We start from the raw sequence: 22,650 nt of genomic DNA, 5'->3' as shown, positions 1-22,650 counted from the left end.
GTAAGTTATAATTGAAATAAAGTAATGTTAAAAGGTCTGACTAATTTGTTTTCCAGATCCAATACAATCTTATTATTATTGGCGGCAAGCCAATAAAAATGTAAGGCGAAAATGAAATATTCTTTAAAACATTTAAATTTCGAATTATATGCGTAAATGTTATGATGATTTTTAGCTCAATTATTCGTTCGTTTACATGGCAGCTATATGATATCGATTTCCGATTTGAATAAAATTACTACATCCAAAAGAATTTATAAACAGTTGAAAATTAGATAAAATTAAAAAAATTAGAATTCAAATTTCTATGGTTCCCATGGGAACTAAACCGTAATACTAAAAAAAATAAACCATTACGAAGAACTAACAAAACAATTGAAAAACAGCAAAGTTATATTGTTTTGGTTAATTTTTTTTCGCTATTTTTCCTATGGGAGCTATACGATGCAGCCTCTAATTCTCGTTCCGACCTTTAACTACTACTACTACAACTTTTGGGAAATTTTCATGTTAATAGATTTTAAACTGAGAGACTAGCTTGCGTAGTAACGGACAGACAGACGGACAGAGAAACGGACATGGCTATATCGACTCTTCTAGTGATGCTGATCAAGTATATATATACTTTACAGGGTCGGAAATATCTGCTTTACTGTATTGCAAACTTCTGACTGAAATTATAATACCATCTAAAAAAAAAAAAAAATAAAAGAAACGCCAAAATTCAGAAAAAGGTACTTCAAATCTGATAAAATATCGATACGCTATGGTTCTTATACTAAAATATACTAAATACTGAAACTTCAATTGGCAGAGGTTGAAAATAAGTAAACACCAGTGGAAAACTTTCACTTGAAAAGAGAGAATACAATAAAGTATTTGTATTATCTACAATCGACTAAAAAGAGAGCCTAGATATGTTATTAAGGTCAAGCGTTTTATAAAATATACCAGGACTCATCGATAGTTTTTCTAAGCAATCGATGATCGAACAAAACTCATCGATGCATCGATGGTGCAATCGATGTTTCTCCACCTCTACCGCTTGCTGTGTGTGTGAACTGAACTCAACTTTACGGAATTTAATTAAGCAAACGAAAACGAGTGAAGAAAAGTTGGAAAAGCGTTGCGGAGTGGGGTTTCCGTAGATGGGATCGACATTCCTCTAATTTTCGGCACCTCGAGATGCGTAGCAAGTGCGGAAAAGTGAACGCAAACGCAACGCGTGTGCAGTGCAGGGCAAATCGCAGCAAGGCAAATAACAGCAGCAGCAGGCGTGAAGAAAGCGACGCATGAGGGAAAAATGCATACAGATGCGAAAACCAAGAGCCAGTCGCGCTGATAAACAAGCAAGCACTAATTAATTGCCAAATGTAAGCCCTCCAACACTGCAAGTTTAATTTTTTCGCCAGATTTATGCATTTTCCACTGTCTCTCCATCCCTGTGTGTGCGTGTGTGTGAGTTATAGAGTGTAAGTGTGTGTGTGTGGATACTGTTCTTTTTCGCGTTTGCGTTTGGACCGATAAATTGATTATTTCGCCAATAGACAATATCGGACTATAGTTTTTCCAAAGTGTCAAATAAACAATTGGATCTTGCAGATTTTATGTTCCACTCCCCCTCAATGTGCGAGAAAGAGCAAGCACGAGTCGACCCATACGAATGCGTTTGGATTTTGTGTGTGTATTTGTCTGCTCCCCCGACGAGTGTCAGTGTGTGTGAGTGTGCGGTGTGCAAGCAAAACAAAATTAGGCGATTCAAAACAGTTGCAAAATGTTAAATACGAATTTTTCAATCGTGCTGCACAAATTGGCTACGAAAATCAGTCAATAAACTTATTGGGGCAGGAATAAAAACCAGGCAGAGCAGCATCGTCGGTCTTTTTTTTTTACGCCTTTCTGTGTGTGCTGCGTCCGCACCCAAAAAAAAGGCAACACAAATCAAAACCAAATTGAAGAACTCCCGTTTTCGGCAACAATCGCCATAAAAAAGGGCAAAACAAAAGCCAAAGCCCCAGAAAAAGCACGAATTCAATTGAATTTGTGTCGCCTCAAATGCAAAACAACAAGCAGCCAACCGCACACACATACACATGCACATACAGATACAATGTGTGTGAGAGCGACATGGCTGCTCTTTGTGCAATAGTGTGGCTATGAAAAATAGGCGTGTTTCTGTTTCGCGTCGCAAGTAAATAATTGCAGTCGCACAACGGCGGGCTAATTATCAAGTATTTTGCACAGCTGCGAGTTAGAAGCCGGAGCGCAAAGTCGCCGAGATCCGCGTTGAAAGCCGGCGGATATCCGCAGACGCCCGCAAAACGCCTCCGCATGCACATGTGTGTGTGTGTGTGTGTGTGGATTCGCAACGGCGACAAATGCACCCCTTTAGTGCCGTTACTCCTTGTCAGCGTGTGTGCCTGTGTGTGCGTCTAAGGGCTCGGCCATGGCGCCTATACATACCCTACAGCACGTGTGAATACCCTATAATGGTCAACTTGGCAACCGATAACACCCCCACATCACTTGCGCATCCCTCCAACAACCTACAAAGCCCCCACATTTTTCGGGGACCAGCCATGGCGACTTTTACAAATCCCTTACCTACAAATCCCTATAATAGTCTGGAATATCCAGCAAAGCCGGTCAAAAAAACAGCTGACAGACGAGAGCCACCTCATCTTTAAGTTGGTAACAAGCTAAGGAAAATAGCCATAAAAGAGGCCAGCAGGTAAAATATTTGCGATAAGGCCCGTGCTGCGTGTGGAATGCTGAATTGTGAATGATTTGTACAGTATGTGTGAGCGTGAATCACTTGATCGATTTGGTGATAGTCGGCTTTTGGCTTTTCCCGTCCAGTCGCTGTCCAAAACACACCGATCAGGCCGCTTGCACCCCCCACTTACCACTACCGTTACCAGTGCTTCAGACCGAAATCCCCAAAATCTCGAGCCCTTTTTGAAAATGACTAAGTGACTGGCGCAGACTGTGCCTGGGACTGAGACTGACTAACTGGAATTGCCTTCTTTTCGCCCCGTCTCCTCGATTGCACACAGACCTTCCAACCCAGCCGAGTCGACCACTGGAACTGCAGACGAAGAGCAGGCGGGACCACTGAGTGAGCTGGGCTAGAGCATGAGAGACAGCCATGCCTTCGGCACGACCTGGTAGTCTCAAGGATCCGGAAATAGCCGACCTGTTCAACAAGCATGACCCGGAGAAGATATTCGAGGACCTGCGCGAAATCGGCCATGGGTCGTTCGGAGCGGTCTATTATGCCCGCTGCAACCTCACCAAGGAGATCGTGGCCATTAAGAAGATGTCCTACACCGGCAAGCAGAGCCAGGAGAAGTGGCAGGACATTCTCAAAGAGATACGGTGAGTGCTGACACTTGGATCCTTGAACTGCAAACACAGATATAAGCCGAACTAATCGACCATTGTCGTTGACAGCTTTCTTCGCCAATTGAATCACCCAAACACCATCGAATACAAGGGATGCTATCTGCGCGAGTCGACCGCCTGGCTGGTGATGGAGTACTGTGTGGGCTCCGCATCGGACATCATCGAGGTGCACAAGAAGCCGCTGCACGAGGACGAGATCGCCGCCATTTGCCTGGGCGTGCTCAGTGGCCTGAGCTATCTGCACTCGCTGGGGCGCATCCATCGCGACATCAAGGCGGGCAACATTCTGCTCACGGACAACGGCGTCGTCAAGCTGGCCGACTTTGGCAGCGCCGCCATTAAGTGTCCGGCCAACAGCTTCGTCGGCACGCCCTACTGGATGGCCCCCGAGGTGATTCTGGCCATGGACGAGGGCCAGTACGACGGCAAGGTGGACGTGTGGTCGCTGGGCATCACCTGCATCGAGCTGGCGGAGCGCAAGCCGCCGTACTTTAACATGAACGCCATGTCGGCGCTCTACCACATTGCCCAGAACGAATCGCCGACCCTTCCGGTGAGTGGGTACCGCAATATATATCCATATATTAATGTGTTATTTGGGGACTGCCTTTATTTAAATTAATTGTTAAGCTTAACTTGATGATGGAAAAATGACAAAGATTAGTTTTCAAAGCTTATAGTTATCTGCAAAGTATGTAATCCCTACTCAATATAACATACATTATACATTCAAATAATTCAGTATTTAGTATCCAAATCTAATATGCTATATTGTCAACAAGGCTTTAATCCGAAAACTTGATGAAATTTCACTTTCTCAAATTGTATCACGGTCTAACTAATTACTCATCGACTGAAATGGAATGAGTCTTTACTTATCAATCCATTTTTCAGCTCACAAATGAGTTTTTATTTTTATGAAGTTACTGGGGTTATATGAATTTCAACAACTGTACAAAATCTAAACCCAACTATTTTATTTAACGCCTGCAGAAGAACGACTGGTCGGACGCGTTCTGCAGCTTTGTCGAACTGTGCCTCAAGAAGATGCCAGCGGAGCGACCCTCGTCGGCCAAGCTGCTGACCCACGCCTACGTGACCCGACCGCGCTCCGACACCGTGCTGCTGGAGCTGATCGCACGCACCAAGTCAGCCGTGCGCGAGCTGGACAACCTCAACTACCGCAAGATGAAGAAGATACTCATGGTGGACACCTGCGAGACGGAGAGCGCCGTGGGCGATGCCGACGACCAACAGGATGACCATGCCGGCGGCGATAGCAGCAAGAGCAATAGTATTACTTCGGAACACTCCATACACTCGGTGGGTGTATCGGCGGCCAGTAGTCAGGTGAGGATCCACATCAATTCTCTCCCTTTGTTTGTGCAGAGCCTTACGTTCTTCGATTTTCGTCCTTTGCAGAGCTCCTCATCCAATTCCATACCGGCTGCGGCCCAGAATCATCACCATATCGCTGCGCACCACCACCAACAGGCGGCCAACGCTGCTGTGGCGGCAGCAATGCAGCACCACCATCACCATCCACACCAGCAGCAGCCACCGCCCAGCTGGCCCAGCGGCCAACAGCAGGGGCAGCCGGTTCCGCCCGGAGCCGTGTCCCGCAACTCGTCTCGCCATCGTAACCGGCCGCCGCTGCCCAACATAATGCACAGCATGAACAACAATGTGACGCCAACCAACTCGGCGTCGGTGGTGCCGGCACCAGCGCCTGCTCCGGTGCCCCCGCTGGTGGATCGCATACAGCCCATCCAGCCGCGCTATCTGACGACGCCCGCAGCCCAGGCGGCCGTTTACGCGGCCAGTTCGGCATCCTCGCAACAGGCCATCTCCAATGCAGTCAACGATCACGGGCCCAACAACTTCGCCACCATACGCACCACCAGTATTGTGACCAAGCAGCAGAAGGAGCACATGCAGGTGCGTTGTCGCTTCGTTTCGTTTGTTTCGTTTGTTTCGTTTCGTTTCGTTTTCTTGATACTCCACTCCCGCCTTGGCCGTAGATTTCTGTGTGCGTGCTCTTTTGTTGGGTTGAGTCCAGGAGGGGAGTCGCCTGGCTGCAGCATAGACAATCCACCTCCATATGGACATTCGATAGGCACCGATTGCATTCCCATTTCCATCCCCATCCCCCCATCCTGCGCAGCCTGTGTGTGTAATCCGTCCTCAAAAGACAACGCATCAATGGTCGGGAATCATCCTTAGGCTAGCCAAACAACCATTCCCCCTCCTCGCTCGCTGCTACGCTTCTGCTACCCCCATGTCTTCTAACTTTTGCCCTCTACTACAAGCTCTCTTTGTTGTGTTTATTGTTTTCCTCCCGCATCCTCGAACAGGCGCGCTATAACTTCTGTTCGCAGCTGTGTGGTGGCGACCACATCAACAGCGAATGCCGCGACGGCAGCCGGCGGAGGGAGAGCAAGCAAAAGATCGGCCAAGCCACCAAGAAAGACCCGAAACGCCACTGTCCTTGTGTAATTTCCTAGCAAGTGCTTCGGATCAGGCGCCAATCAATTGTGAAATAAACGATTTAATAGCAGTCGGTGCCGTTACCTCACCATCTACTTGCTGTTCTTACTGTAGTTAGCCGTTAATCTGTTGCAATTGCATCCTCCTCCGCCATTACATTCCAATCGCCAATCGTCTCCTGTTCTCGTTCCCAAACACCCCACAAATCCTGGCCATTGACACACAACCCTCATGGCATAACACGCATCTGTTTTCCGTGTCTTTCGACTGTAAGCATATACTATTTGTCGTTAATTGTTTCATTTTAAGAAAGGTATCTAGGCCAGTCCATAGAGCACACTTCACCATTGGAGGTCAGATGCATTTGCCATACTCTAGTAGCTTTGTCACTTGGCTGACGCCTTTTTGGGGGCTTTTATTCAGGTGCTGTCTTGGCAGAATATCTATTCCGTCAAAAACGTGTATTTGTCACATCAATAATTTTTAAATATGATATATCTGAGAATCATCAATTCCTTACCGTTTATCTTTTTGTTGGTCCTCACTGTTCACTATTCAAATTGAAATCATTTTTTTTAGCCTGCAATAAGTTTTAGCTAAATGTTTACTCAACTTTGAACTTTGTCTCTGCTTTATTAAAAACAAAAAAAAAAGCGCTCTACACATTCATATTGATTGCCTGTTTTATAGATGTTAATATGAAAAAAAAAAAATCAATTTAATTGAACATTTCAATACTATTTTTGTAACACGATTTAAAATTTTTCGCAAAATAGTCCTCACTTAATAATCTAAAGATCATGGTAGATCGTGCAAATAGCTATATAATCAGAGTGTGTATAGTTTTGCCATTATTTTGATGGACTTGTGCCTTGCCTTGATGAAACAACTTGATTGCCAAACGCACGTCGTTTTAAGGATGCTTACCATATGATTTTTCAGAATCTGACAACTCCTAAGACTGTTATTTATTCATATGTCCTTTATATTGAGAAAAATACTATTTTCTTTGGTAAAATTGAATAATTATAAACATTGAATTAGGAAATAAGGTATTTTACGTGAACATGAATTTTGATTGTGTTTACTCATTCTATTCGAATAGCGACTTTCCATTACAATACCAATTAACCATCGGATATTCCAGTTGGAAATGTCTTACATTGTTTACAACTGTTATGAGGTAACACTGTTAGGAGACGATCCACACGATCCTCACACGATCCACACGATCCTCGCAGCCCCCGATAAGGTCACACTAGACTAAACCAAGCTTCAAACCACATTCGACATTAAAAACGGGAGTTGCTTAAGCTTGGCTTGCCTGTTGGAAAAATAGTAGAACTATTGCATTTCCCGCTGCAGCAACTCGTTTGCCTTTTTGCCTAAACGAAACAAAACGTAGCTAGTGTGCTTAGAGTCCGTAAACGGAAGCCCAAAGCCCGGAGGAGCCATGATTTGGCCGAGGTTTGCGCCCGTTGAGGTTATGGTTGAGATGCAGTTCGTCAGCGGTTTTGTAAGTTACAGTTAGTTGTCGCAGAAGTAGTGTTAAAGTGGCCGTAGTAGTGGTCAAGAAAAGAAAAAAAGAAGATGCTGCTCCATTTCACATTTCCACGCCTCTAACCATGTGTGCATTCTCTGCCCCCCTGTGCACCATCACTCGCGATCCGCGATACAGGAGGAGATGCACGAGCAGATGTCCGGCTACAAGCGGATGCGGCGCGAGCACCAGGCGCACCTGGTCAAACTGGAGGAGAAGTGCAAGGTGGATATGGAGGCGCACAAGACGGCCCTGGACAAAGAGTACGATACACTGCTGCATAACTTCACCAGGGACCTCGAGCGGCTTGAGGTGAGTTTGGGTTTGGGATTGGAAGTGGTCGTGGGTTCATTAACCAACCATTTGATCCATTGCAGACCAAGCACCAGCAGGACGTGGAACGGCGATCGAAACAGACGAGCGCCGCCGAGAAGAAACTACACAAAGAGATTACGCTGAAGCAGGAGGGCGACCGAAAGGTGTATGACCTCAATCGCAAGAAGGAGTACAAGGCGAACAAGGAGCGCTGGAAGCGGGAGCTCTCCATGGACGAGTCCACGCCCAAGCGGCAGCGCGATCTGACCCTGCAGTCGCAGAAGGACAACCTGAAGCAGCACGAAGCTCAGGAGGAGCAGCGGATGCTGCAGGCGCAGAAGCAGTACATCGAGTTGGAGATGCGAAAGTTCAAGCGCAAGCGCATGATCATGCAGCACGAGCACGAGGACCAGCAGCTCCGCGATGTAAGGACCCGGATGATGACACCAGTTGGCACCAAAACTAGTCCTCTAACCCAATGCTTTGCCTTTTGCAGGAGCTCGGAAAGAAGGAGCAGCAGCTGCAGCAGGCGCACGAAATGCTCGTTAGGCACCACGAAAAGACACAGGAGCTGGAGTACCGCCAGCAGAAGAGCGTGCACCAGCTGCGCGAGGAGCAGGTGAGTTTCCTGCGGCCACAGCTTTGAGAATCCCAGAATGCGAATCATCCATCATCCTTTCCAACCGCAGATAAACAAGCAACACGACACAGAGTTGCACAATCAAAAAGACTACATGGACCGCATCAAGAAGGAGCTGGTGCGCAAGCATGCGGTCGAGCTAAGGCAACAGCCCAAGAGCTTGAAGGTATGTATTGTGTGCTCCGCGCAGAGGAGCAGATTGCAATTTAATTACTAATTGAATTGTTGCCTCGCCCTGAGCAGCAAAAGGAGCTCCAGATACGCAAGCAGTTCCGGGAAACTTGCAAGACGCAGACGAAGCAATACAAGCGCTACAAGGCGCAAGTGCTGCAGACGACACCAAAGGATCAACAAAAGGAGGTCATCAAGCAGCTGAAAGAAGAAAAGCATCGCAAGCTGACGCTGTTGGGCGAACAGGTGCGTTAAGTCAACTGCAGGTGTATAACAAATTGTGTTTAATTAGCAGCCAAATCGATTATAAAGGTTACAACTCCTCAGCTCAAGTTACTTGGCTTAGGAACTAATAAAACTAGGGCGTAGTTATGAATTGCAATTAGCTTAACCTAACCAAATCAATTTCATTGCAGTACGAGCAAAGCATTGCGGATATGTTCCAAAGTCAGAGCTACAAACTAGACGAAAGCCAAGTGATCGAGTGCCAACGTACCCACGAGCAGCTGGAGTACGAGCTGGAGATGCTCACTGCCTACCAGAACAAGAACAAGAAGCAGGCGCAGGAGCAGCGCGATCGCGAGCGCCGGGAGCTGGAGAACCGCGTCAGCGTGCGGCGAGGTCTGCTCGAGAACAAGGTGAGCCAATGCCAGAATTAAACTGCTTGCACATGACCAAACTGACATCGATATCGATATGGGGATCTCTTCACAGATGGACGCCGAGTTGCAGCAATTCAACCAGGAACGGCTAGAGCGCTTGCACATGAAACGCGAGAAGCATACTAAAGAATTGGAAGCATTTGATAACGAATCAATTGCCTTAGGTTTCAGGTAATTGCCACTGACTTTCGAAAAGAGTTTTCAAACTAATTGCAGTGTCCTTGCAGCACTTTATCACTAGTTGAGGTCTCCCGTGAAGCCTATGCAGATGAGGAGGGAAGTCTATCTGGTTCAATGATTAGTTTAGCCCATAGCAATAGTTCAACAAGTTTTCCGGCTGGCTCGCTATAGCATAGACAACAACAACACGGCCAGCCACAACAACAAGTGTTTAGTAATATAAACTACTTCAATTTTAATGGAAATTATAAAGCCAATAGTACGACACCAACATCAACAACAACAACAACAACTAGAACTCGACAAAAGCAACAAAGATCGCAGCTTAAACATCAACAATAGCAGAAACAGACAGTCCTGGCTAGCAATGTTTTTGTAGGATCATGAACAGAAATCAATTAACATATTGGTTGCATAAAGAACATGAAACATGAAAAATGAAACCCCAAGTATTTTCTAAAAGTTACAACAAGCAAAAGCTGCAATAGTTTTGTATTAAAGGAAATTCGATTGAAGAAGGCAACAAGATACTAACATTTGAAATCATTTAATACAAGATCAATCAAAAACAAAGAAAAAACAAACATAAATAAATAATTATATATGTAAGCAAAATGTCATACACAAACCATAACACAACAAAACAAACAAACAAGCAAACAAAGAACATCAAACTTTGATATGCAAAGTGTTTAAATTTACGTTTAAATTCTTACTTGATATTATTACCGAATAACTAAATCAATCAATCACCATTTTGATTCGTTAACCATTTATATTTGCGCTCTCGCAATGCAAAAATGTCACTAAAAAAATTAGGTGTGTATTATTTGTTAAAACTCGCGGAAAATAGATCGTTCATTCAGATCGCATTCGAGTTTGTATGATTTTTAAATGTTATTTTCAATTGATAGTCGACGTGATCTGCGATCGCAGTTCCAGGCACACATAGATTGCCATCTTTGCATGTTGTTAGGTTCAACATTTTCGATTTACGTTATGTTTTTCTTATTTTGACTCGATTCAAATAAAAAGTATTTTTTTAAAAAGAAAAAAATATTACATTTATTATTTTATTTGCTGTACAATAAGTTTTATGGCCAAAATTATTATAAACCCAGCAAATATTTAAACGCAAAAAGAGTAACTTTGTTTACAATTAATTTAGTTTTGTTTGTTATAACAAAAAGGATATAATATATATATATAACTAAAATAAGCCTATTTTAGAGTTAATTAATGCAAATTGCAAAATGCTTAGTCAAAACAATAAAAATTGTATAGAAAATTAAAGTATACAAACGTTTAATTATTTAATGATTTATGTTTACGTGGAAATATTATTTTCCTTCAGTCGCATGTTGATTCAAAATAACGGAAACACACAACACACACCTACAGACAAACAAACAAACATCTACATTTATGAAGGAAATCCATAAAAAAATAAAATGCTCGGCAAATGCTAAGAAATGTAGCAAAAAAATTTTACTAAACCACATTGAATGAAGAAAAAAAAAACCAACCATATATTTCCGTTAGTCATTAATTAAATTAAATTTAATAAAAATTTCTATAATTACAGTGGAGGGAAAGATGGAAGGAATGGGAATAAATTTTCGGTAATTTGGTTGATATATTGGAAGTTCGAGGTACCAATGATGTATGCGATAACCACGATGATCATTATTACTATTATGGAGGCGTATTATTTTGGTATATATATTAACCTATATAGAAAACATGAGCGAAATGAAGGTAAACACGATAACGAGAGAGATAGAGATAGCTAAACAGAAGCACGGGGAACACAATATATGTAATAATTTTTATGTTTATAAAATTGTTTTTTTTTTATTATTATAATTATATGAATATAAATTGTATTTTTGCAATTATGGTAAATGAAGATGGAAAACGAATAACAATTAAATTGATGCACGTCAATGTCAATAAAATAAAAATAAAACTTATTTCAAAATACACCATCCCTTAGTTCGTGTTCTGCTTTGTGGGACATACACTTGCCAACTGAAGTTTTGGGTAGGATCACGTATTCATTAAGGACAATGAATACAAACGTTTCTGCAGCATGTTTATGTATAACTCTGATCTATTTTTATTGTATTTAATAAACCATCTTTGTTCCACTCGTCGAGAAATGACAAATACATTTTTTATTAAAATCCCTTTAGGAAAGAAGTCCTTTTTTATTAAAATTCAATCTGGATTGATGAATTTATTCATTATATGTATATAATGACTAATTTCGTTTTGTTATTTAAAAGACTTCCTATCTGTAGCCCAAATGAGCTGCTTAGTTTTAGCGCAAATGTGGTTATGTTCCAGGTTTTCAATTGAGAAGGAATTGTTTTTCAAATACCCAAGATTATAGTCCCCATGAGAAATTTGTGAATCCAATCAAAGTTTTAAGTATTTATGATTCATATAAGATTTGCTACTATTACACAGACTGGTAGGAACATATTAAACAACAGGTAGGAAAAACCATTGGTTTCGATCACGAAGAACTTCTTGATTTTATGGGATTTGAAATATATAACTAGCAAATTGCAATGTTTTTTCATTTATTTCAAATTTGAATCAATGATTACATTTTATATCGTGTTGAATTACTTCTAAGAATTATATTTCAAGCCGTCATAATGTCATTACCCACTACAATTATAGTCGCCTTATAAATAAATACCCTTTCCTTTTTGATTGATTATACATCTAGATGAGAATATTCAACGAAAATAATCTCTATTTACTTTGGTGTCTGAAAAGAAAATAAACTTCTTTAGCTAAGATTTTTAATTCCTTTAAATTAATTTTATTTATTATTTTTAACACCCCTGCCAGTCTAGTTTCAGTTCAAAAATGTTGTTTTGTGAATGAATATTGTGTAAGAGCCATCCAATTCAGCCAGTCCATTGCAAAGGTGAGTAAATTTAAAATACAAAAATAATATTAAGTTACTTGTCATTGAGGAAATCTTCAATGTCTTTGCTTTTAATTACAATAAACTTGAGTACACCGAATTATTTAATTAATATGTTGCCCAAACATAGACATCTTACAATCAATGGAATAGATGAACATCCAAAAACACACGCATCGCTTGGAATATGGGACCACCGACTTATATATCGATTATGCGGTTAAATAACTTTGTAATTTTTGTAACTGGTTAGATAATACAATATAACATTGACTAAATACTTTATTTTGACAATATTTTCCTTGCACAAACTTGAATTAAGTTAATTTGGAATCATTTTCACTTAAGACTACAATTTAGGAATATATACACATTTTATATACGGTACATATAGAATACGAAATAAATGCCGCAATCGAAAAATATATGTATTATGGTTTCGCATGTGCCAGGGTATTCGCAATGGCCATGTCCTTGCACACTGGACGTTAATCCGCATTCCAAATCGCCGCGCTGCGCCGCTTGCCCTTCCTTTTGAGCCTTGGCTTCAGCGGTATCGACGCGTTTCATCCACGTGCCAGCCCGTGGTCGTTGGACAGGCGATGGGCCTCCAATCGGCTCAGCCGCCGCCCTCACGAGCTCATCAGGCTGTCCAGGAAGGAGTGCTTGTTCACGACCTTCGTGGTGGCAATGAGGAACTCCACGTTGTTGTCCTCCTGGGCGGCCAGAAAGCGCAGTGCGGCGATCTCGGCGAAGGTGCATCCGCCCACGAAGCAGACCAGCACCACACGTGGCACGTTTAGCAGCGATCCCTCCGTGACCGTGGTGCCCGTGTGGCGTCCGCCGATCCCCACCAGCTGCGCCTGGAAGTCCTCGAACGTCGGACCGGGCAGGTTGGTGATCTGGCTCTTAAGCGACTGCCAGCCCAATGGCTTGAGCGAGTGCTCCACGAGGCGAGCGGTCAGCGGAGCGTAGAAACTGTGCACGTAGCTGATGTCCTTCGGCTCCACCTCCACATTGTCGTCCACGGTGAGATGCAGGGTCTGTGAGAGAGAAAGGGTTCTTTAGTAAATCAGCAAAGAAGACTCCCTTTGACAACCCTATCGGATTTCAATTTCAAATGTACGCATTAACAGAATAATCCTGAATCGGGAATAACTATACCGAGCTGTTAAACAAATTCTTCCTGATTCTGAATACATAATCCCCTATTTTTCTTTAGGCTTTTGTTTACGGAAAGTTTGATGAAGCCTTTACTTTTATTGTTTTTTATTTCGATTCGGCTTTAATAATATAATAATAGCTTTAATTAGAAGATTATAAACAATTATCAGAGTGCAATAACTCAAAAGTGGAAGAAAGGTTTTCAACAAAAATCACTTGATCACAACTTTGCATTATTTTGATTTAAAATGTACTTTTTTGAAAACACTAACAAAGTAATAATAATTTTTAATACACCCTGATTCGTTTGGTTATAGCCCTTTCGTTTTATAAATTTCGTTTCAACCATTTCTTCTTTATCACCATCACATAAACTCCTGTTCTGGTTTTAAGCATCGAACGACGAAGAATTGGTTTATATAGGTTTAATGAAACGTTTAGTTATTTTGTTTTTGATTTCGACACTATTAAAATATGAAAATGTTTAAATTATAAGAAATGTTTGGAGTTGAAATCATTAAGGTTATACAAAATTAAGATTAAGCGAAAATGGTTTCTCCAATATATGGTTTTTGGTAAAGACGTATACTAAAACTTTTTGACAAGCTACTTGCGTAGTTAACTTTGTATAGACGGTTTTCTTAAAACAAAAAATGTCATAAGATTACGGGATGTTTAATAGAGTTCTGGATGCGACGGCTTACCTTTCGCAGCACGCTGTAGGCCCGTGACTCCGTCTGCAGATGGAGGAGGCCGGACTTTTCCAAGTTGCTGATGGTGAGCAGCACTTCGAGGCCGTAGACATGGACCAACTCGCGCTTGTAGTGGTTGAGCAGCTTCTCCTTGAACCCGGAGGCGGCGGTGCACTGGAGGCAGATGAGCCGCAGCACACGACGCAGCTCCACCTTGCTGGCGATCAGGTCCTCAATGTAGGCGCTTGGCTTGTCAAGGTCCGCGCAGACCATGAACTCCTGCTCGGCGGCCAAGTCGTCGGCGAAGCTCACCGCGTTCACCTGCTCGTGCAGCAGTCCGGCGATGGCTGTGTGCTCCGAGGTGGCCTTCTTCTGGACCATCAACTGCGGCAGCAGGTTCTCCACGAAGCTCTTGATCTCCTGCACACTCTTGTCCTGCGAGGTGGCGTGCATCTGGTTGTGGATTTCGCGTGCCTTGCGGGCGAGCAGCTTGGTGACCTCGTTGAAGTGCTTGTTTCGCAGCTCCGCGTACAACTGTTCCCCGGAGTGAAGGAGTATGGTCTTCTTCTCAGAGTCGCCCAGCAGGGATTGCGATTCCTCGATCCTCGGGCCACTGCCATTGCCTCCCCCTCCAACTCCGACTCCGCCAATGGAGCCGTCGGAGGGAAAGTTCTCGGCAGACAGCTTCAGCTTGTTCTGCCGGATGCCGTAGAATTCATCGACGAGCCCCTCGTATGTGAGCTGTGTGGCCAGCGGGCTGAGCAGGTCGATGCCCCTGTCGAGCAGGATCAACTGGTCGACGACGCCCTTGTCGCCATTGTACAGCGTCCGTTCGTCCCGGCCCAGCTGCTTGGCATGCTCCCAGACCCTGTGCGCGAACTCGCCCTTGCCGTAGATCTTGGGAATGCGTCCGTAGAGCCGCTGCAGCTGCACCAGACCCACAGCTGCCTGGTACAGCGAACTGGTGTCGCCGTCCACGCTGACGTCGCGGAATGCGTTGGGCAGCTCCATGGACACCACGTCGGCATCGAGCGGCAGGTAGTTCCAGGCCAGCTCCTCGATGCGCCCGAAGCTGCCCAGCACGCCGCTTACCTCCAGTTGGCTAATGCACAGGCAGGAGCGACGGGGCGCGAACAGAATGTGGTACTGGCGTCCGGTCGCCGAGCGTCCGCCGGCCTTCACGTGGGCGGCCAGCTGCTCCATGAGCGCCACTCGAGGGCGCACCACATACACCACGTTGGCCACCTCCCGCGGCAGGTGGAGCTCCGGCTTGAGGGCCAGCAGTCGGATGCCCCGATCGGCAAAGAGTTTCGGCCGAGTGACGAGGTCCAGCGGACCGATCATTTCCTCGTCCAGCACAATGACCTTGGAGCCCTCGATGCGCTCCAACAGCTGCACCAGTTCGCGGCAGGCGGCCTCCTGCAGCAGCTGCAGGTTGACCCGCTGTCCGTGACCCTTTAAGTGGGGGAACATGCTCCTGGCCTTGCAAAACGAGTGCTTCACTTTACTTCACTGGTGGCTACCGGTTGGCGGCGATGCCCGTATCCTAATCCTTGGTGACTCGACTCGGTGCGTTGGCGGGCTGCTGCTGCTGCAACGCCCACGAATTTCGGCTGCTGACGATCAGGACCGCGAGTGTGGGCGGGCGTTCAATAGCAGCTGATTGCGGGCTGCGCCTGCGCCCATCAGTGGGACCGTAGCCATCGGACACGAAAATCCCTTTTTTACGACCACACTCTGCTCCAGTTTTATGCAGCATTTCCACTGACGCACGTCCGCTATTCAAATCAAAACCAACAGGGAAGCAAACTTCGGTAAGTCGAAGAATACATGTGTACCCCTTGCAGTTATGGCAAAAATGGATTTTTTTTAAAAACCACTATATTTCGATTTTTATGCGTTTATGTTTCAAAGCAGTTCCTACGTATACTGTTGTCCGATTTATAAAAATCCATTGTATGTATATCCCGGAATAACAGCATTTATTTGTCTTACTGTTCCTATTGGACAGACGAACATGGCTAGCAATGCTGATCAAGACTTTACATTTTTTTTTAATATTCCTACTAGTACTTATATAAATATATCCATGATCTCAAATAATGCCCCAATTGATACTGTACTGATTTTATAATCTTCGATAGAATGCTTACAATAGCATAGGCCAAATAAGACAGCGTCGTCTGTTCACTCAATAAAAAGGGAGCAACTGAACTTGTTCACAAAAGTAAGTGAATATTACTTAGTAAATATACACATTAATATAATTGTTCTTAGAAATGTTTTAAACAGTTGTAGATTACAATAATATAATAAATATTTCAATAATATAACAATACTTATCCTAGTTGAGCGGAAGAATATAGGTGCTGATGCTCTTACAGTCTAGTTAGTTTTTCTTTTTGAATTTAAAAAAAGCTTTGTCAAATAATGAGGTTTATATCATTAATTGCTTAAATAAATAATTTACTTTTTGGTGTCAATATTCCGTCAGAAGGACATTCATGTCTAACAAACGAACTCTGCTGAACGCGCCCACTTTTCTACCGTGACCAGTGTTACCACATCCTAAAAAATTAAATATCAACTGCCGTGTTGTGATGCAAATTTGCTGCCAGTTGTTTACGCCGCTTTTATTTGATTTTATTTGCTTGCCCCGACATGGCGACCAACTAAAATGAGTGTTTGCACTGCTACAAAGGATCAAATTAGGAAGGAGACAACCGGCAGCTGACAACCCTGTTCTCGCACTCAACCGAAACAAAAAAGGAGAGCCACTCAAAATTTCACTCGATTTTTGGCGATTCGGCTGGCAATTAACTGTAAACAGCGAAGGAATAGCCCAAAACTGTAAATCGCAACTGCAGCGATGAGTAAAACCGATCCGGTGCGCCAAGTGCTCGCCAATTTGATTCTCGAGACGGAGTGAGTGATTGTCTGCACAGGTGGCCAGTTTGTTAGACGGCGCTAAATCGCTTCTCCCCTCTTCTTCTTCTTCTTCTTCTTCTTCAATTTCCTTTTTTTGCATCCTCCATTTTGGGAACGACATCGGCAGGGCGCCATATACGCCGGACGGCATCCTTCGAGAGTTCCTGGCCATCCACGATAAGCGTCTGTCCGTGAACGAGCTGCTCAAGCTGCTGATAACCATCAGCGTGAAGAGGCCCAACTTCGAGGAGGTGACCGCCGAGATAAGGCAGATTCTGAAGAGGTGAGTCTGGTGGGGCTCCTGGCTGTTGCAATCTGTATCTCCTCCATCCGCGCATCCCCTCCAGGAGGGACCCCATGTACGCACTGCTCGTCTTCGCCGAACGATACAGTGAGGACGGTCTAAGCTTCCGTTCCAGTACGCAGAGCAACGATATGACGTCAGTGACCAACTCGCCGCTTCGGGGCAAGGCCTTGCCGGATGTGCACGCTTCTATGACCTCCATGGCCTCCATGGCCTCCTTGGCCTCCGTGGTCTCCGTTTCCACTGCCTGCACTTCCCGAGGAAATCTGGCCGATACAGAGTCTCAGGGCATTCCCACTTCGACACCGGTGAACAGCAGAAGGTCCGGCGACACCGAGACCAGCTCCAGCGGCGGAGTCTTCGCCAGGCGGCGCACCTTGCAGCCGCCACGGCACCAGGGGTCAAGCAAGGAGGAGCGCGACGATTTGAGTTTGGTAAGATCTTGAGATCATAAGAGCTTGTCAGTCAACCAATCCAACCTCTACCAATCCAATCACAATCAGATCAAGGAGCGAGTGCTGAATGCCGTGTCCAGCCCATCGCTGAGCACCTACCGTTCGCTGACCAGTGAAGCAGCCAGCTGCAAAACGGCCAGCACTCTCAACACAGCGGCGATTCCTGTAGTAACGCCAACAGGCGTGCCCGACGAGTACCGCACCAATTTGCTGTGGGACTACTACAAGGTGGACGCGAACCAGCTCCCCAAGCCAGAGCTTGCAGCCATGCCGTTGGTCAGCCAACAGCAGGTGATTCTCGATGAGCTGCTGCACTGCCTCACCGGCGTGCGCGAGAACTTTGTGGTGCCCGCTGTGCCCGATCCTAATCGCGTGGGCCTGGCCAGATACGAGACGGTCTTCACCGTACACGCGCATCTGGACCGCTCGCTGGCGGAGCTGGTGCAGGAAGTCCTGCCACTGGCCTCCCACTTCATGGGCATCCAGAAGATCGTCACAGCCACCGACGGCCAGGGTCAGGTCATCGATTCGCTGAATGAGGCACTGCAGGAGCTTACCTACGACTTCTACGTAAGAGTTCTGCATCCCTGTCTCCAGCAAGTGCCCAACTAACTGATCACTCTCGTCCCGAATCTAGTTGTTGATGGTTCAGGCCGAACAGGAGCTGCGCCAACAGCAGCTGACCATACAGAAGCTGCTCTACTACATGCAGCCGACGCTCTGGGTAATGGAGGAGATCTGGAAGACGTTGGTGGACATCCAGCTAAACGGGCATCGGGGTGCCGCAGTGCTGACACTCCTGCACGAGCGGATCAAGCGGCTGGAAGGCGACCGGTCAGCCCAGAAACTGATCATCGGTTTGATGCGCAAGGCGGCCGAGCCGTATATGCAAATGCTAAAACTCTGGATTCAGAAGGGCGTAATCGTGGACCGCAACCAGGAGTTCCTCGTGGAGGACAACGAGGTGATCCACCGCGATGAGCTGCCCGAGCACTATTCGGACGACTACTGGGAGAAGCGCTACACCGTTCGCCGCGACCAGATACCAGCGTTCCTGGAAAAGTACTCGGACAAGATCCTGCGCACCGGCAAGTACCTCAATGTGATCCGGCAGTGCGGCAAGCGGGTGATGCCCACACAGCAGATGCACCTTGAGTTCGATCCGACCAGCGAGCGCCACGTAACCGTGATCAATGATGCCTACTACTTTGCCGCGCGAATGCTGCTCGACGTGCTGCTGACGGAGAACGACCTGATGGGCCACCTGCAGTCGGTGAAGCGCTACCTTCTGCTCAACCAGGGCGACTTTTCCATGCAGTTCATGGACGCCTGCGAGGACGAGCTGTCCAAGAACGTCGATCAGGTGCTGCCCATGACGCTGGAGAACCTGCTGGGGCTCACCCTACGCCTCTCCTCCGCCCGCAACGATCCCTACAAGGACGACCTGCACTGCGAGCTGCTGCCCTACGACCTGGTCACGCAGATGTCCAAGATCATGAACCAGAAGGAGGAGTACTGGCAGGCACAGCAACGTCTCGACCTCAGCGGCCTGGAGTGCTTCGCCTTCAACTACGAGGTTAAGTGGCCCGTCTCGCTGGTGCTCAACCACATCGCCATCTCCAAGTACCAGATGCTCTTTCGCCAGCTCTTCTACTGCAAGCACGTGGAGCGTCAGCTTTGCAAGTGGGTTTCTTGTTCTTGTTCTTGTTCCCCCTTCATCCGATCATCCCAAGTACCCGCTGATTATATGCATTTCCGCTCTTCTTTTGTCTGCAGGATTTGGAAGGAAAACGCTATTGCCAAAAAGTTCTCGCCGCAAGCGGCTGAGCTTTATCGGTCGGCTTTCACGCTGCGCCAGCGCATGATGAACGCCATCCAGAACCTGGAGTACTACATGATGATCGAGATTATCGAGCCCAACTGGCACATCTTCATCGAGAAGATGAAGAACGTGGAGAATGTGGACAACGTGCTGCGCTTGCACCAGGACTTCCTCGACTCGTGCCTCAAGAACTGCATGCTGACGGAGTCCTCGCACCTTAATCGCGGCATTTTCAAGCTGTGCAAGATCTGTCTCAAGTTCTGCGAGTTTATCCAGGTGAGTCCGCCATCGAGGCGCTATCCAAATGGCTAAGTTATCCCGCCGTACCCGGCGTTATCCCGCTGCTTCTCCTGTACAACTTTCTTGTCTTGTTCTTTGCTCTGCTTTTAAACACTCTGTCTTTTCCGTCTACCAATGCCCCAATTCCCATTCCAATGCCGAATCCAAATCCGAATCCGCCTTCTCAGCGCTCGCAGCGTTTCTTCCTGGACGCCGAGCTCAAGTCGATGGTATGTGATAGCACCTACGACAGCGCGGACAGCTCCGATTCCGAACCGGAGAGCTCGCACCGGCCCCAGGTATTGTGTAGGCTTGTGCTCACCTTATTCGTTTCAGTTTCTGCGATTTGTTTTTGGTTGTACTTCTGTTGGCGGTGGCCCCCGGTTCCACTTTGCTCCCAGGGGAGTCTAGATGGATCGCATGTCAGCCTGACCCCTATTCAAAATAACCTTCTTATTTCCATGATTGCATGTCCTTCTATTTTGTTTAGTGATATTTGATTTCTTAACATTTATAATTGGTTACTCCCGTTCATAAGTGCATGAAATTAAATCAAATCGTAATAAGTTTCTTTTTACAAATAGAAGCAATTTATTTCGTAGTTTCACCCACACCAAGTACAACAACATTAGATTGTCGTTTGATTTATGCCCTCAATCCTGCAGTTCTTATTACGAAGATTTCTCCGTAAGAAACATCATATCCTATCGTTTTAAGTTTAAACCAACATGGCATCATCAGTTAATCAAATTTAATAATTACATTTTGTCATAAATGTCAGGGTAAATATGCTTAGGAGGCAATTATTTGTTCAGCTTTATTGATCTGAAACCAAATAAAATTAAAAATATACTCGAAGTTGGTAACATATCCTATAGTTTGAATATTTTTTAACTATATATTTTTAGGTAGTGTTAATAGTTCAGAGCGCCTTTACCATATATACCTTAATATGTGTCGTATTTTATATAGATTATATATTATAAGTTTATTAGATTCGTTTCATATCTTTTGTACCCGGTTAAGCGGATTCTAATTATGTATACAATTTTTTATTCATTAACCTATGCAACCTATTTTGTCAAAATAAATAACTTGTGTTTTTGGTGTACTCTGACAGTTGGAAAGCTCTTTGGATCCGGCGGATACGTTTTCCGAGCGGGTGAGGCGTTTTGATCTGGAGTTCACCGGCCTGCTTATATCGTTCCTTAAGCAAATCACACATATGGCAAGAAAGAACACCGCCGATCGATTCATGAATCTCGTGCACCGCATCAACTTCAATGCTTTCTACTCCGATCAAATGGATAAGCTTTGTGTGAAGGATGCCATGGGCTAAGCCAAGTCTTCGAACAAAACATGGATGTGGAAAGCAGAAAAGACAAAAAAAAGTATTAGATAAATGAATATAACAATCATAAATTACACATTTACCTAGAATGTTTAGCCATCATTCCCGCATGTCTTCTAATTTGCCATCCAACTAACCACATAAATTGTTTTTCGTTTAGTTGTAACAAAAAAAAAACTCGAATATTTATATTTAAATAAACCCAATCGAAATTGGACTCGCTGCCGTTTGCGTCTACACAATTGCATTCAACGTCACTGGACACGGGTTCCAAGGGCAACGTAAGCCAGAGGCGTAGAATGCTGGCTGTGCCGCCGACTTTGGGGATTCACTTCCGTTCCATTCTTTTTGTCGCGATCGACTCGACCCCATTCACACTGTCATACCTATCGCATGTGTTTGAGAGCTGCAACAATTTGTTTATCCTAGTGTTGTGGTATCCTGGTGGCCTGCTTCTTCTCCTGGGGTCAGGTGGTTGCATCTCCCGGGATACCTTTGCTCCTGCAGTAAATATATATACATACGGGGGTGCCATAGAAATCACCAAACTGAAATTGAACTCACTTATAAATATTAAAAAAAACAAAATTAAAAAAAAAAACATTAAAAAAAAGACGCTTTGGTCAAGTGTCCCGAATATTAGATACCCATTACTCAGCCAACAAACTTAAAACTAAATATTCCCCCACAAATCAATCGAAGTTTAGGTGGCGCCGTCTGCCGCACTGCATGGCGAACACTAGAAGCTAAGAGCGTGCAGCACCCCCACCCCCCGCTAACAGTTCGATGGCGATCGCCGGCAGAGCAGCGGCCGAGGGCAGTGAACTTAATAGCTCTATAATTTCTAAAATAATAACTCTATTTTGAAAATGTTGGAGTCTACCCATAGATAAGATCGAAACACACACACAGAGTCCAAACTAACATGTCTTAGAGTGGCAGTACATACTTTCACGATTTGTGGGCGTGGTTCCGTTTTTAAATAAATAGCTCTTATAGTTTCCGAGATCTCGACGTTCATACAGACGGACATGGCTAGCTCCTGATCAAGAATATATATATAGGGTTATAGGGTTAAAATCGCTTCTTTCTACCTGCTACTATTTTTCCACGAATACAACATTCCCTTTTACCAAAAAATCTATAATACAGATATATATAATATATAGTCTATTCCATAGAGTTTGCTTTTACGGGTATACAAATTTATTGGGTTAAGAAACAATTCCTTGCTTTGTGGGTAAAAGGAAGTCAATTAAAATTTCATCTTAGTGGGTAGTTGAATATATTGAATGAGACATATATATGTAA

At 44.8% G+C, this 22,650-nt stretch overlaps 3 protein-coding genes across 5 annotated transcripts; 2 read left to right on the top strand and 1 right to left on the bottom strand.

The window, feature by feature from the left end:
• The first annotated feature begins 1,029 nt into the window (after positions 1-1,029).
• Positions 1,030-9,724, top strand: LOC108134883 (serine/threonine-protein kinase Tao). Of its 2 annotated transcripts, XM_017255378.2 has the most exons (13): positions 1,030-1,373; positions 3,057-3,378; positions 3,454-3,958; positions 4,399-4,755; positions 4,828-5,343; positions 7,571-7,744; positions 7,810-8,172; positions 8,244-8,366; positions 8,437-8,553; positions 8,631-8,804; positions 8,975-9,196; positions 9,273-9,391; positions 9,448-9,724. In XM_017255378.2, the coding sequence occupies exons 2-13, from the start codon at positions 3,149-3,151 to the stop codon at positions 9,569-9,571; spliced, it is 3,024 nt and encodes a 1,007-aa protein (XP_017110867.1). In that variant the 5' UTR covers positions 1,030-1,373; positions 3,057-3,148; the 3' UTR covers positions 9,572-9,724. The 2 variants fall into 2 exon arrangements, with proteins under 2 accessions (XP_017110867.1, XP_017110868.1); XM_017255379.2 differs by lacking the exons at positions 1,030-1,373; positions 3,057-3,378; positions 3,454-3,958; positions 4,399-4,755; positions 4,828-5,343 and adding an exon at positions 7,172-7,408.
• Positions 9,725-12,378: 2,654 nt separating this feature from the next.
• LOC108134920 (vacuolar protein sorting-associated protein 33A) lies at positions 12,379-15,883 on the bottom strand. Its single transcript, XM_017255435.2, has 2 exons — positions 14,213-15,883; positions 12,379-13,387 (listed from the first exon to the last, which is right to left on the bottom strand). The coding sequence occupies exons 1-2, from the start codon at positions 15,671-15,673 to the stop codon at positions 12,977-12,979; spliced, it is 1,872 nt and encodes a 623-aa protein (XP_017110924.1). The 5' UTR covers positions 15,674-15,883; the 3' UTR covers positions 12,379-12,976.
• Positions 15,884-16,774: 891 nt separating this feature from the next.
• LOC108134901 (gamma-tubulin complex component 2 homolog) lies at positions 16,775-21,581 on the top strand. 2 transcript variants are annotated; one of them, XM_017255407.2, is made up of 8 exons: positions 16,775-17,125; positions 17,256-17,411; positions 17,476-17,866; positions 17,936-18,457; positions 18,525-19,570; positions 19,664-19,985; positions 20,177-20,287; positions 21,109-21,581. In XM_017255407.2, exons 1-8 carry the CDS (start codon positions 17,070-17,072, stop codon positions 21,325-21,327), a joined length of 2,823 nt encoding a protein of 940 aa, XP_017110896.1. In that variant the 5' UTR covers positions 16,775-17,069; the 3' UTR covers positions 21,328-21,581. The 2 variants fall into 2 exon arrangements, with proteins under 2 accessions (XP_017110896.1, XP_017110897.1); XM_017255408.2 differs by lacking the exon at positions 20,177-20,287 and having other exon boundaries at positions 16,778-17,125.
• Positions 21,582-22,650: the final 1,069 nt, after the last annotated feature.

This window comes from Drosophila elegans, unplaced genomic scaffold (assembly GCF_018152505.1).
Source record: "Drosophila elegans isolate 14027-0461.03 unplaced genomic scaffold, ASM1815250v1 contig_149, whole genome shotgun sequence".
In the NCBI taxonomy this organism is placed as follows: Eukaryota; Metazoa; Arthropoda; class Insecta; order Diptera; family Drosophilidae; genus Drosophila; species Drosophila elegans.
This window is presented reverse-complemented; position numbering and strand designations above follow the sequence as displayed.

Coding starts and splice junctions, on each gene's coding strand:
- LOC108134901 (XM_017255407.2), top strand. CDS start 17,070: ATGAGTAAAACCGATCCGGTGCGCCAAGTGCTCGCCAATTTGATTCTC. Junction 17,126..17,255: donor AATTTGATTCTCGAGACGGA/GTGAGTGATTGT, acceptor CGACATCGGCAG/GGCGCCATATACGCCGGACG. Junction 19,571..19,663: donor GTGGAGCGTCAGCTTTGCAA/GTGGGTTTCTTG, acceptor TTTTGTCTGCAG/GATTTGGAAGGAAAACGCTA.
- LOC108134920 (XM_017255435.2), bottom strand. CDS start 15,673: ATGTTCCCCCACTTAAAGGGTCACGGACAGCGGGTCAACCTGCAGCTG. Junction 13,388..14,212: donor CCTACAGCGTGCTGCGAAAG/GTAAGCCGTCGC, acceptor TCTCTCTCACAG/ACCCTGCATCTCACCGTGGA.
- LOC108134883 (XM_017255378.2), top strand. CDS start 3,149: ATGCCTTCGGCACGACCTGGTAGTCTCAAGGATCCGGAAATAGCCGAC. Junction 3,379..3,453: donor GACATTCTCAAAGAGATACG/GTGAGTGCTGAC, acceptor TGTCGTTGACAG/CTTTCTTCGCCAATTGAATC. Junction 8,367..8,436: donor ACCAGCTGCGCGAGGAGCAG/GTGAGTTTCCTG, acceptor TTCCAACCGCAG/ATAAACAAGCAACACGACAC.